Here is a 14664-nt window from a genome sequence, read left to right on the forward strand (position 1 = left end):
AAATATGAATTTCTTATTATATAAGCGATTTTAATTATAATGTAGATATATAATTATATTTTTATCATTTTTACAATCGAGCAATTGAAAAAAAAATATATAGTTATCTCAAAACAAAAAAAATAAATACATATTTTATATATATATATATATATATATATATCAAAATTAAATAAAATATATAATAAAGTTTTTACTACTTTTATATTATAAATGACTCTAATATGTTAAGACATTAATCCTATTTTATAATAATATGTAATAATATCTAATATATTTAAACTCTTTCAAGATAATGTTTCTTTTTTGTTGTACACTTTAATTTATAGCAACTACAACCATGGAGCACAGTAGGAAGTGCAATGCCTTACATGGAACCAATATTTCCTATTCGTATAGGTGATTACACCCGTACACATAACTTACTGCCATGGAGACCAAATGCTGGGTTTGAGAATACAGAAGTTATTCCCTTGTAAGTAGACTCAATGTCTCTTCCAGCTGTAAATTCATTTACTTTTGCATTATTCCTACTAATAATAGTTGTAGAGGTTTTTCGAATCCTTTATAGGTACACACACACACACACAACACACACACACACACACACACACACACACACACACACACACACACACACACACACACACACACACACACACACACACACACACACACACACACACACACACACACACACACACACACACACACACACACACACACACACACACACACACACACACACACACACACACACACACACACACACACACACACACACACACACACACACACACACACACACACACACACACACACACACACACACACACACACACACACACACACAGAATGATATTGATTTAACAAACTATGATGCTCTGTTATACACCATATTTATCTTTCTATTGAATAAATAACCAGTATACAGGTCGAAATATTGAAATATATAATGCATAATCAAGTTACGCACTGGATACGAATAATAAAATGAATACACACCCGTTAAAATTCCCGAATTTGATAACGGGCTATCAACGTAATCCAGTTCATGCGTCACAAGCCGCTCTTTATACGAGATATACACCACATGAATGGTTCCAGAAACAAATAAAATGTTATAATGAATCAAGTTCACAGAGACATTACTCTGAGAGGATGCGGAATGATGCTCTGAGAATTATCAGGTTTTCTTAAGAATATTTCTCTATATTGTCTACATTATGTGAACTGCGGTGTTGCCTAAATCCAAAATTATCTTTTAGAAATGCTGAGGAGAAGATACAACATGGTCAGTATGATACCAGCCGAAGACTTGGTGAAAGAATAAATGACATTACTTTTTGGCGTAATGAAGTGGTATCAGAACTGGAGAGAATGCTTCATGAAATTGAAAGACTTCAAGATTGTCGAAGTACCTTAGAAAAGGCAATACGAGATATTGAAGGACCTTTACACATTGCAGAGGAGTGTCTTTACCACAGAGAAGCTAGAAAAGGTATTATGGAGTCTTAACTATTTCATGTATGAAATGTTATGTAAAAAGAGTTCTGCTATAAAATCTTTTGTTTTCCTTTCACTCTTATTTTTTAGGCACAGAACTGGTACATGATGATTCGGAAAAATGTTTACTACAAGAAGTGGAACATTTACGTATAAATCAAAAGAAACTAGAAGCTTGTTTGGACAAATGCAAAGACCAGGTAAAATTTAGCCTGAATATCTTAATCTTGCCTGATTTTTTATTTATATAATCTCTAATCAATCAATATGATTAATATTATTTTGCTTGCAGTTACGAAATTGCAGAGCTTCGCAGAATCAATTAGAATTGGATTTAAAAAATAAGGAGAGTGCCTTAGGTATAGATACAATTTGTCATCAGTTGAATAATCACACTCAGGGATTACAGTATTATTCCGGAATTGAAAAATATGATCCATGGTAATTAAATTATAAATGATTCTTATAACATTATACAATACAAATACAAATACTGTTATCTGATTAGCGTTTCGGGACAAGAAACTTGGGCAGATGCAGTAAATAGGATAGTGCAACGATCCCAAACGGAACGGAATAAGTCATGTCAATTACGTACCACTGCCGAAAGTCTTATCAATAAAGTTGCTCAAGAAATGTGGCATACTTGGAGTAACACCAATAACGCTTTAGCACACAGATCTTCCGAATTACTGGAAGCTAAAAATAAGCTGCAACAACATTTGCAAAAGGTATCAAAGTTAACGCGCGTATCTTTCTCAGATTAAAATGCGATTCGTGAAACATTACAGTTGCAACAAGAAATATTCGATGTCGAAAAAAATTTGGAATTAATGCGCAAAGCTATCGCCGATAAAAGTCACGCGACTAAAGTTGCCCATACAAGAATGGAAGCGAGAATGCATCGTCCTGATATAGAATTATGTCGCGATTATGCCTATACGAGGTACGTATTGTGTATTAATAATATGATGTTATCATAAAACGTAAGATGTTGTTTCGAAATATTATATTTTGCAGTCTTCAGAAAGAGATTGACGAAATAAATCATCAACTTGAAAGAATGCACAAGGCACTGAAAGAACTTGAGAATCAACATCAGAAATTGCTAAGAACTCGAACTAGGTTGGAACACGATCTCGCGCTTAAAATCGATGCGATATATATTGATAAAGAGAAAGTCTGCGGCCTTAGACGTGCGTATCCTGTTAATGCATTGTTTAGATTTTAATAGCTTATTCTCTATTAGTTCTGAATACTGCCATTTATGAGAATATTTAATCATGTCACTTGGAATACACTCCTAGAGGAATTTAGGCTATGTGATATTTCCATATCAAATTTGAAAAATCTTCAACAAATTTGAAAAAAAGGCATTAAATATTTATTTTGTACAATTATAGTAACTATCGGAAATAATAACGTTTTACTTTACTGAATGACTTTTGGCATAGCTTGGTATAGGCAGATTGAATCCTGGTTTGGCTTCGAAGAATGTATAAGACAAGACTATTTCATTAACAAATTCCATTTTTGGATCTTCTGTGAATTCTGGGTCAATATAGAAGAACACTGGCATATCGACCTTAAAACACAAAAATAACTTACAGTACACTGCCTGATTTAATCATATAGATTATACATTTATGCAAATGTTCGGAATTTTAATTAGAATAAAAATTGATATTTAAAAAAAAAGCTAAAAGCCGTAGCTTTTGTTAGATGTACAAAAAATAGACTTATACACCTTATTCTATATGCAATATTAATAAACTCACTTGTTCATGCGGATTAAGCATCTGTTCTTCAAAACAGAAACATTGTATTTTATTAAAGTATTGTCCTACTTCAAAAGGTAAAACATTATATGTGGATATTCCAATGACTCGTTCATTGGTTGGATTCGTGGCTGTGTAAAATGTAGACGTGCGTATCCTGTTAATGCATTGTTTAGATTTTAATAGCTTATTCTCTATTAGTACCATGTTCTGAATACTGCCATTTATGAGAATATTTAATCATGTCACTTGAAATACACTCCTAGAGGAATTTAGGCTATGTGATATTTCCATATCAAATTTGAAAAATCTTCAACAAATTTGAAAAAAAGGCATTAAATATTTATTTTGTACAATTATAGTAACTATCGGAAATAATAACGTTTTACTTTACTGAATGACTTTTGGCATAGCTTGGTATAGGCAGATTGAATCCTGGTTTGGCTTCGAAGAATGTATAAGACAAGACTATTTCATTAACAAATTCCATTTTTGGATCTTCTGTGAATTCTGGGTCAATATAGAAGAACACTGGCATATCGACCTTAAAACACAAAAATAACTTACAGTACACTGCCTGATTTAATCATATAGATTATACATTTATGCAAATGTTCGGAATTTTAATTAGAATAAAAATTGATATTTAAAAAAAAAGCTAAAAGCCGTAGCTTTTGTTAGATGTACAAAAAATAGACTTATACACCTTATTCTATATGCAATATTAATAAACTCACTTGTTCATGCGGATTAAGCATCTGTTCTTCAAAACAGAAACATTGTATTTTATTAAAGTATTGTCCTACTTCAAAAGGTAAAACATTATATGTGGATATTCCAATGACTCGTTCATTGGTTGGATTCGTGGCTGTGTAAAATGCTAAAGCTGTCTCTCCAGGAACAACTGTAATTTCTGTTTGCTGTGGCTTAAAGTTCCATTGCATCGATGCTGCTGTATCTGCACTAAATTTAATTTTGATTTTCCTATTGTTAACAGGTGACATTGTGCTCACTTTAGTAGTATCATGACCAGCTGATATCGTTCCACCATAACTATATGACTGTATAATAGAAAAAATATAGCGAATAAAAGAAATGTATACTATTACAAATATTGTTACATCAATAACAACAGTTACGATACTTATTGAAATAATAGACACGATTAAATTCGACAATATAATATTTATAGTTATTCTCAAAGAATTGCAATCATATACCTGGCAAAACATTCTATACAAAGGCACTGCGGAGTAACTCAATCCAACTATCAGAACTCCGACTCCAGTCCAATACAAAGTAGTTGAGCGTATCCTTTTTTGAAACGAGGTGTCAGAGTGATCTTTCATTAAATTTCGCGATACGTTGGTATATATTTGTCTAACGCAAGTTCGTGTCAATCGCCGACATATATTAAAATACATCTTTTCGTTCTGTCAATCAATTCAAGACTATAACCTATAAGATTGTTTGGCATAAGATTACGTATCTCATATGAAATAAAACTCTTCTCAAAAGCATAATAATATTAAACAATGGATAAATTCTCTCAGTGAATGTTCTCTCTCACGCGTATTAGTATCAATATTGCAAAATTCTGATAAAATTATAGATATAACATTGACGTATCATCATGTGCCAAGCAGAACTCCATATTGCCTGCGACATCCAGCGCCATCTTTGCTAATTAGTATCACATAATTATTCATATATATCTAGCTGTTTTACCAATACAATATATTAAACTTTAATATTTCGTATTATTTTTAATTACTTGACACGATTCATATAAGCGTAAATTGACGTAACACATTATCAAATACAAAATTCAAAGCAATCTTATTTATATATTATAAGTAAAAAATAATTGGCACTGAAATTGGCATAGTAAAAAGCACTCTCTAAATTCAAATTTGTCGCACAGCGCATTCTGTCGGAAATGGAATAAAGTAGCGCAGACGCAGGTATTATTTTTCAAACGCGCGTACAGTGTATCGTGAATCCTTCGATGTGCTTCGCATAATTTAAATTCGTATAAATATTCGCGTAATAATCACAATCACAGACGATTTTGTGTATAACGCGACTCAAACAGTGTAAAAAAGGGGCTTTCGTTTCGTTTGTATAAATAATGTACGTCTACCGTGGCTAAACGGAAAATTCGACTTCGCGATATCGGAATGTAAACCTCAATTTATTTGTAGAAATTCTTTTAAATTTTATACTAGTTATATATATAGATATAACAGGTTTCTTAAAATATTTTAATTATTTTATGTAATTCATGAACAATATTTCTATAAGAAATCAATAATATTCGAAGTAATTTTTTCATCGTAAGTAAAGGTAATGTGAAGTCGGCAGCGATATATCAAAGTCCAAGTTTCAATTCTCGCGTGACGTTGCACCGAAATTTGTGTGAAGGAGGGCAATTGTATTTTTCAAACGCGCGCAGAGCATGTCGTGAGTGTTAACGTACTTCGATTTGATTTATAATTCGCATATAATAATTACAATTTCGGTAATAAAATTACGAGTCGTGAGAGCGATTTTATGTACAGCGCGATTAGAATAGTGTCAAATATGTTTCTATCGCGTAGAAAATGTAATAATGTTCGCGATTTCGGGATATAAATTAGTGTTCTCAAGGAACTCGAGTGGTGTGATTCAGAGATGTAACGACTAATCATTAGATCGGTAAGAAAATATAAATATTTTATTGTTTTTAGATCTTTGCCTGTATGTTGTAAAAAATATATGCAATATTAAAACATTTCGCGGTTAATTCTCTTAAACTCGTGTGTATAGGCTATACATATTTAGATTCGAAATGTGTGTATGTGTATGTGAAAGGAGAAAAAGAGAAAAAAAAATAGAGATTCACTATACAAATTTGTAAAAGAGATAGAATAAAATTTACATATATATTTGAAAATGCTTATAGGTGAATACTTACCAACTAGATAGGTGGACAATCCAGAAGAGATTCTATCGGAGAATCGTCGTGGGAGAGTTCAAGAGCAGCGGATTGATAAGAGTATGTATATAATTGTTTATAAAAAAAAGTAAATTTATTTCGTACATATTTTTACTATGAAATTGATTTCTAATTTTTTTCTTATTTTACAGCGCACAAGTTTTCTTGTTTGCTATGTGGATTAGCGACTTCTGGTCTTGTCAATCATCGATGTACAGGTAAGAACACTCTGGTCATAGTTGAGACAATTATCAATCAAAGTTTTCAAAGTTTTGAACTTTTTTATATATATTTTCATGATTTGTTAAAAAAATGGTTTCTTTCTACAACTATGTCCAACTGTAAATTATAATATTACGTGTAACTTACTAATTTATTTTTACTTTTTGTCTAAACATCGCAGTTTCCTTGTATTTTTATTGTAGAGAATATTTTATGAGAACGAGAATAACTTGTAACGATAATAATAATAATTCGCAAATAACTCATAATAATAATAATATATTAGTTCCTACATATACATATATATTTATATCCCAATAGCAATCATTCAATTACAATTGTAATGTTGAAATATTTCTATGATGCACTTTATAAAACCAAGCGTTATTGCAATGATATTGCATAAAGTTTTAATCAGTAAGTTACACGTAATATTTAATATTGTAATACAAATTATTTGTGTATAATGTAATTACACATATTGATTAAAGACTCGAAATCATAATCCTTAACTAGTATAACTATCTCACAAAAGATATAAACTTAAGAGTAATCAAATTTTACATTAATTTAAACGAGCAACATATAAACTTTAATGAATCTTATAGTTTTTATCGCATATTTATTTATAAAAAATGCAATTCGTCTTTAATTATACATTTGTTAGTTGAGCGCACGAAAGAATGAGATTTATATAATATAGTGTAAAAAAATTAATGTAAAAAAACTGCACACAAATATAAATAATTCAGAATGTACTAGTTAAGGAATAATGATGCATTTTTTCTACATTGTATAAATAGAAGAAATTATAATTGTGCATCAATGTGTATATAGCAACAGGTAGGTTTTCTCTTTCTTCTCACAGTCGATATAATAATATATAATTTATATGTAGCGTATACACTCATTATCAGTAAGAATTTAATTTTACTATAAAGAGATAAATATTTTTGCTAGAGCTTCTCTTATTTTTCTATCAAACGTAAAATCATATCGTGCTATGCTAAGCACAAATATTGTTTTCGACAGAAAAAGAAATTTGAATATCCACGGATATTTAAGGATATTTTGTCTGTTTAATTTTTTCTGTTTTAACTGAAATTTTTATACTATTTTTTAGTAAACTGAGAACTATTGGTTGAGAAATTATTGGCATTTTTATATATAATATAAAACATGTATGTAATTGTTTATAGAGTACAATCACCCATGTAAATAGCTAATTAAAAATGATAGATTTTTATAATTATCGTAAAAATAATTATAAAAGATTTATAATTATAATTATCGTGTTATACGCACATATATATCGTATCTCGTTTATATTCTATTGAAAAACTATAATATTCGAAATCTCAAACGTAATTCTAGAGCGTATGTTTGGCACGATGAAGAGGTATTTGCAATCGTTTTCTAATATCTATTTTCATTGCATCGATCACTTTGGCCCATTGAAATACAAGACTCATAGAAATGCGCAATACAATACAATTTTTATTTTTTTTCATATCTTCTCGACAATAAAATAAAATAAATAAAAACAAGCCATCTTTCATGATAAAAAATTAATGTTAAAATATAAATAACATGCAATTAAGTGTATTTAATAATAAAATAATAAAAAGAAGAAAAATTTACGTAGAAAAAACATTGCTGAAACTATTTTTATATATCTCTATTTTTCGTCATAATTTATGTTTTTTTATAATTATGTATATTTATTAAATTTAATACAAAATTAACATCTCCTGAAATATATGCAAAACATCTCATTTATTTCTCGCAATTATTTCTATGAATTTTGTTTTTCAATTTTCTAACGGACCAATCTTTGCATATTGTTTATTTCATGAAGTCTTTGACTTCAAAAAGTTGAGACGGATTTAACTACGACTATATGTTTTTATGTACATTCATTGTCAATGATAAGTACTAACTACGTGCAGCCTCGTTGTTACGTCGGATACTTATATATCTAAACATGATACTAATGCGATGGACATTTGTAGTCAAGCATCTAGACACCGCGTATAAAACTTACTATAAATTACTATTATCTTTCTTTGGCACAAACTTGACGATCACACTCATCACAAACATTGAAAATACAATAATTTCGAAGCTATCCTTTATATTTTTACATTTGTATTAAATGTTCTTCTAACACTTTTTGCGTTTCCAAAAAGGTGATTCCGATACAATAGACTAAATACAATTATTATTAATCATAATCAATACTCAAGTATATGTACCGTGAAGTATTTCTAATGGCGCTTCTTTCTTTGCACTGTTAGTATTTGTTACTTTTTAAATTTCTTAAATCAGTATTCTTTATCTACACAGTTACATCTGTATTAAATCAACAGCAACTTTGCTATCGATGATTTATAACTTGATAATATTGCTTTCTTTATGGAAAATAATATTTAGAAGCGTCTTGCCATAAAATTTTCTTGCAATTTTACTGTCATTATAAATATAAAATATCGACATTTATCAGCAACTTGCTTATATCCAGATTTTTTACAAGTAGTAAATATACATAATGTTTAACAAAATTATACGTTTAAAAGAGCTTCCGTAAACAAGCTTCCTAAAATTGCACATTCTATAAATAAACTTATAATGCGGAAATATATGATAAATAATCTTATTTTTTTGGTATTTTGGTTTTCACAAGATCACAGATCACATCACCATCAACCAAATGACAAATAAATAATTTAATAAATATATAATAAGTACATACAACTCTGAATGAGTAAATAAAAAACTAGATAAAGGGATGGAGACGCGAGCAATTTTAATTGGGACGAGGGTGACATTTCAATTGCGCGGCTCGTAGCTGCAGTTTGCGTAGAGATGGATTCTCTGGTGGTCCCGTAAGTGGTGTCGATGCTTGAACCGTTTCTTGCAATTCGCACATTGAAATCTAGGCCCGACACCGCATTCGAGCCGCAAATGCCTCGTCAGGTTGCATTTGTGCGAGTAAGTGCGGCCGCATTTCGGACAGAGAAACGGTGGTCCATCCTCCGCTTCCTTCAATCGCTTCCAAACTGAAACATTCATCGGGAAGAATATAGTGATAGAACACACATACATACGTACACACAAGCGCACATTCTCTCTTTTGTGTTCTCGCAGGCAAACATACAAACTAGAAAAGCATTAGGCGGCAAAATAAAAGTATCGGATATACATACAGCGATGCAGCATACAGTTATGCCGCAAATCAGGGCAATCATCACACAGATTTTTTTTCGACGATAAATGGATCTCTCTCTCTTTCTCTCTCTTTCTCTCTTGTTGTTCTTAAGTACATCTGATCTTGCATCGCGATGTCTCGTAGCTTCTAGTCTTTAAACTGCATGCACTCGCGAAGCGGTCGTTTTCTGTGAGACGAGTTGCCTTCGACGACTTTGCGTGATAAATTGCTTTGCACTACGGTGTCACAACAAAAACATATTTCTATGACAGATAACTTTCAATATATAATATATTTTAGGGTTGGACAAATGACAATTGAGTTATCGATTTAAATATTTTTAATTAAATGTTAAAATTAAACATTTTTTTTTTATATACCTTTATATTATATCCCACAATCATATTTTATTTATTGTAATATGTTTACTTGTCATATTTTATTATTAGTATTAGTAACTTCATTGTACACAGCAATTATTAAAAAGAAATTTAATATTTATTTCGTATATTTAATATTTCATTAAATGCAAATATAAAAATATTCAATCTTTGTATAACTCATATCTGAAAAAAATGTTTCTATAGTATGTTAATCAATATCGCGAGATTTGTCCATCCCCAATTTGTAACATTACTTTTCAGACATTGTTGCTGCATGCATTTAATAGTTATCTACGTCTGATTTTTGTATACATAATACACATAATAAATATATTAAAAAAAACGTTAAGATAAGAAATGATGGCAATGTCGGTTATACGATTGTAATGTAACTTCAGAAGCGTTTCATAAAGAAATCACGCGCGCGTTGTCTAATTTGTGAAAAAATTCAAAGATTTACATTTGAATAATTGTAGACGTCACTTATCGAATGACAATAAAATGCAGCAAGGAGCTAGTGTCTTCGTGGCCACTATCTAAATATTAATAAAATTTTATGATTTATAAAATATATATATATATGCATATTTATTTTTACTGCAGTTAATACAGTACTATATGTAAAGATATATTTACAATATATATCTATGCATATATCCGCATGTGTATATAAACTATAAGTCTCTATGCGCGTCTCTACATAAGAAGAGCTCATGATATGCGAAGATGCAATGAGTTGCATATCATGAGTCTCCCCTTGTTATTGAATATATCTCTGTTAAATATATATTATTCAGACTATTCGTTTCATTAGCACTATCATTTAACTCATTTACGGTCCATAAATATAATAGAGCTATATTGTTATTTAACGTCGCACCTAGTGCATTTAGTACATTTCCTGTAATGAAAATACGTAGCATAAATTCTTATATCTTGCGTTTCCAGATAATTTTTTGCTCGTATATGTTACATGAGTCACACATAACTATTTTGCATCTTCGGCGATCACAGATGATTTATGATAATAACAACATGACTTTAACTCTTTTAAGTCATCCTCATTATCGGCAAAGGGATAAATCAGAAATATATATAAACAATTATATAAGATGTCTTGAAAAAAGATGCAATTTACTTGCAAAATTTTTTTTACAATTATACAATTCACTAATTATACATTTTAATTAAAGTCTCATAAGATATGTATGCATCTTTCATAGACATCTTGTATAATACTTAGGATTAAATCGCTTACAATTTTTTATTATTTTATATAACTAACAATGTGTAATTATAGTAACTATAGTAAACTTACTGCTATATTTAATAACAAAAATACAATTCGAACTCGTCAACATTTCGAATTTCACCGTTATTGGGATACTTGTGAATAAAAATCACTTGAATAAAAAATAATAATGGCAGTAAATCAGTCTATAAATGTTAATGCAAAATCTACTTCGATAACAAATTCAATAAACTAAAAAAATGCAATTGGTTAGAACCGTTATTTTATATAAATTCTCTCTTTAACACATTATATAAATTCTCTATTTAATATATAAATATAATCTATGGAATATATATGTATATATATATATATATGTAAAATTTAAAAACTAAATAGGTGGTAAAAAATTTGAAGACTCAATTACAAAACTAATAAAAATTATCGGCTGTGACACTACCGACAATCCTATTAGTATTTACATAAATCTTTTGGAGAGAGTTTAATTTACGTATGAAATTAATTACTAATTATACTTATATTACTTATTTTTGATTAAATATCATATATGCATTCGCAAAATTGCAAATTTAACTAATTTAACTAATTAAGATAAGTAATGAAAAATATATCTCTTGTTAGTTTTCATGAGAACTTCGTTATCATTCGGTAAAGAAATGACCCACGTATCATTTTAATAAGAATTTTTTGTAATTATTTCTCGCCTTGTAATTATATATATTTTTAGAGATATTAACCAGATTAAACAGATATTAAAATTATCTAGAATGGTGTAACAATGTTGTCTTTTATGTCAAGCTTATCTCTTGATTATTGTATTATATTATTCTTTGGAAGACTTCGTGACTATACACATCAGAGACGTGTATTTAAGTAGACGCTCAGGAGACAATCACTTTGCTTGTGTTTTCTTTGATTTTCTACTCGGTCGTAAAACACGATAAGTTAGTTTTTGAAAATATATATGAAAAGAAAGAAAAAAGATAGAAAATTATATATAAACACATTCTTGAAATATATTTATGATGATAAAATATTTAATGTTGTACCTAGATTACGTAAGTTTCTCCTCAATTAATGAAACATAAATTCATTTCAAATTAAGTTTTATATAAATAAAGTTTAACTTTGCTCTTTTCTCTTTGAATCGAATTGTAGATATTTAGTTCTTATATTTTTGAACATTTTTATTGTCTACAATTAACCATAAAAATAACATATATTTTAGGAAAAAATACAGTAGCATTTTTTTCCTAAAAATTCAAAGAAAATGGCAGAATTAGAAATGCTATTAAGCCCAGGAACTTTGTCTTTTATTTAAGACACATGATATTAATAGATATAAATAGAAAAAAGCAATGAAATACTATCTATTACATTCGACAAAAAAAAAATCAAGTTAAAAGAATTTCAAGAACCTCAACATTGTATTGTCTTTAATTCTACTAAACTTTTATCGGTCGACCGTCCTCTTTAAATTTTCAATAGGTATTACGATTTTACACTACGTAAGTGCATATAATTTTTGTAATACTTTTATCGTTCACCGAAAACTTTTGGAGTAACTTTCGTCTCGCGCAATATTAAATGGCACTGAATGATCTCAAGATTTCTGATGAGTTCTCATGTGTAATACGAGATTATGCTTATGCTTAGACTTTTTATGGCAGATAGGACATTCGAACTTCGGTTCCACGCCGCATTCAAATCTCATGTGCCTGTTGAGCGAGTGTGGTCTAGTGTAGGCATTGCCGCAACGCGGACAAGAGTAATCGCGATTACCCGCAGTTACCTGATTACTGTTGACTTCGGTCAATGGTTGAGTGTTTTGGATCTTCTCGGTGGCAGCGTAATTGCCGGGACAAATGCTCGCCAGATCCTCAGTCGCGGTTGTTCTCGTCGTTGTTTCCTTCGTTAGCTGGTTCTCCGCCATCAGTTGAAGATACATCGTCTGGTATTGGTAGTACCATTCGATGGCAGAACCTGGCGAGTACTTCCGCTCTAGAAAACACACAAAAGAGTCAGTAAAGCTCTGTCAAATATATCGCGCCCTTTCGCCATAGGGATTGGCGATCACACGATTAGTTTAGAAGGGATTATTATCGATCACGACAAGGACACAGACGTACACAGCACGAATTGAGTTATACGCAACCATTCACCATGAAAGCAACTGTAAACAAAGTGCCCTTGATGTTTGGATTTTTTTCGTATCATGGAATCTATTTTTTGAAAGGGGATGGAAAAATATTGTTTCTTCTTCTTATCAACAAACAAATGTATTTAGATATATTTAATGTGTATCAAGGAAATTATATTTTTCTTACATTAAGAATAATTTTAGACAGTTCTGCATTGTTCATATTAGACATAAAAATGTTAATGAAAACTATAGATTTGAATGCGCTATAGTTGATCGTATATACATAGTTTTGATTATTTTCGCTAAAAACTTTAAGAGAAACAGATGAATCATTTCTTTTTGATACATAAATACAGTATATATTTTTCTTTGTACGTTCCTAGCTATATTATTCATTGGTCATTCAGATTAATTTTTAACATATAATACATAATAGTTAATACATAGTAGTATTTTAACGTATAAGTCAAATAAGTCAATTCTTTCTTTTATAGTTTTTGGAAATAGGAAGAAATTTTATAATAAATTTTGATGTTAATGTATTGGGAAATATGTGTTCTCCAATTTCTATTATGGAGAATAATTTTATTATGGACAAAATTTCGCGATAGTAAAATATCAATATAAAAAATATTCCAAACTTAATACAAAAGTAATTTTTATTTACTAAAATATATTTGACTTCTTATTTATGCAATAAATAAAAAGATTATTCGCACAATTCGTAGTAATGTTAGTAAATAAATAATTTTTAATCTTTTTATTGTAATACTATATTTCATTGTAATACTTGAACAGAAAATATATGTTGCAAAGAGAGTTCCATTTTTTGAAGAATCTATTTTTATCGGCATCATGCCGAAAAGTCCTCAGTTTTAATCGGTTCAGTTTCAATCTCAATCACAAATATTTCGAGCATCGCCTCAAGATGCGATTCATATCAGGATACGCTCTTTTAATTCGCGAACTTGTTCGCACAAATCACGTTCGGGAAGGGAAAGAAAGTCATCCGCGGTGATGCGCGCTGATATGGTTTCGTAATTCGTATCGATATTTGAATTTTCGATCGCACACGTGACAGGAGAACTTTTTCTCCTTGTTGCCGCAGTCCACCCGCTGGTGTCTCTTCAGGCTGTCCAGCCACTTGTATTTCCTGCCGCAATCGGTGCAGACGTAATTCGAGGTCCGTATAATC

General features: G+C 30.0%; 3 protein-coding genes across 4 annotated transcripts in view; 1 reads left to right on the forward strand and 2 right to left on the reverse strand.

Annotated features, from left to right (window-relative positions):
• Positions 1-968: 968 nt before the first annotated feature.
• LOC115234618 (tektin-3-like) lies at positions 969-3567 on the forward strand. Its single transcript, XM_029805815.1, has 8 exons — positions 969-1190; positions 1269-1501; positions 1597-1706; positions 1799-1947; positions 2015-2237; positions 2298-2452; positions 2527-2730; positions 3461-3567. Exons 1-8 carry the CDS (start codon positions 994-996, stop codon positions 3465-3467), a joined length of 1278 nt encoding a protein of 425 aa, XP_029661675.1. The 5' UTR covers positions 969-993; the 3' UTR covers positions 3468-3567.
• Positions 2868-4982, reverse strand: LOC115234620 (cytochrome c oxidase assembly protein COX11, mitochondrial). Of its 2 annotated transcripts, XM_029805819.1 has the most exons (4): positions 4505-4982; positions 4164-4345; positions 3285-3426; positions 2868-3091 (listed from the first exon to the last, which is right to left on the reverse strand). In XM_029805819.1, exons 1-4 carry the CDS (start codon positions 4706-4708, stop codon positions 2933-2935), a joined length of 687 nt encoding a protein of 228 aa, XP_029661679.1. In that variant the 5' UTR covers positions 4709-4982; the 3' UTR covers positions 2868-2932. The 2 variants fall into 2 exon arrangements, with proteins under 2 accessions (XP_029661679.1, XP_029661678.1); XM_029805818.1 differs by lacking the exons at positions 2868-3091; positions 3285-3426 and adding an exon at positions 3605-3828 and having other exon boundaries at positions 4022-4345; positions 4505-4981.
• A 7932-nt stretch (positions 4983-12914) lies between these two features.
• The window catches only part of LOC115234691 (longitudinals lacking protein-like), a 272992-nt gene continuing 271242 nt past the window's right edge, over positions 12915-14664 (reverse strand). Inside the window, exon 7 of the mRNA XM_029805939.1 lies at positions 12915-13327. Within this exon, the coding sequence (XP_029661799.1) occupies positions 12930-13327 (398 nt within the window). The 3' untranslated portion in view covers positions 12915-12929. The remainder of the gene's footprint in view (positions 13328-14664) is intronic.

This window comes from Formica exsecta, unplaced genomic scaffold (assembly GCF_003651465.1).
Source record: "Formica exsecta isolate Colony F162 unplaced genomic scaffold, ASM365146v1 scaffold201, whole genome shotgun sequence".
Taxonomy (NCBI): domain Eukaryota; kingdom Metazoa; phylum Arthropoda; class Insecta; order Hymenoptera; family Formicidae; genus Formica; species Formica exsecta.

What these genes read in the sequence shown, in the direction of transcription:
- LOC115234618 (XM_029805815.1), top strand. Translation starts at nt 994, where the DNA reads ATGAATACACACCCGTTAAAATTCCCGAATTTGATAACGGGCTATCAA. An exon ending in CCACAGAGAAGCTAGAAAAG is followed by an intron (nt 1,502 to 1,596) that starts GTATTATGGAGT and finishes CTTATTTTTTAG; the next exon opens with GCACAGAACTGGTACATGAT. An exon ending in ATTGAAAAATATGATCCATG is followed by an intron (nt 1,948 to 2,014) that starts GTAATTAAATTA and finishes TTATCTGATTAG; the next exon opens with CGTTTCGGGACAAGAAACTT.
- LOC115234620 (XM_029805819.1), bottom strand. Translation starts at nt 4,708, where the DNA reads ATGTATTTTAATATATGTCGGCGATTGACACGAACTTGCGTTAGACAA. An exon ending in TGTATAGAATGTTTTGCCAG is followed by an intron (nt 4,346 to 4,504) that starts GTATATGATTGC and finishes TCTATTATACAG; the next exon opens with TCATATAGTTATGGTGGAAC. An exon ending in TGCTTAATCCGCATGAACAA is followed by an intron (nt 3,092 to 3,284) that starts GTGAGTTTATTA and finishes TTGTGTTTTAAG; the next exon opens with GTCGATATGCCAGTGTTCTT.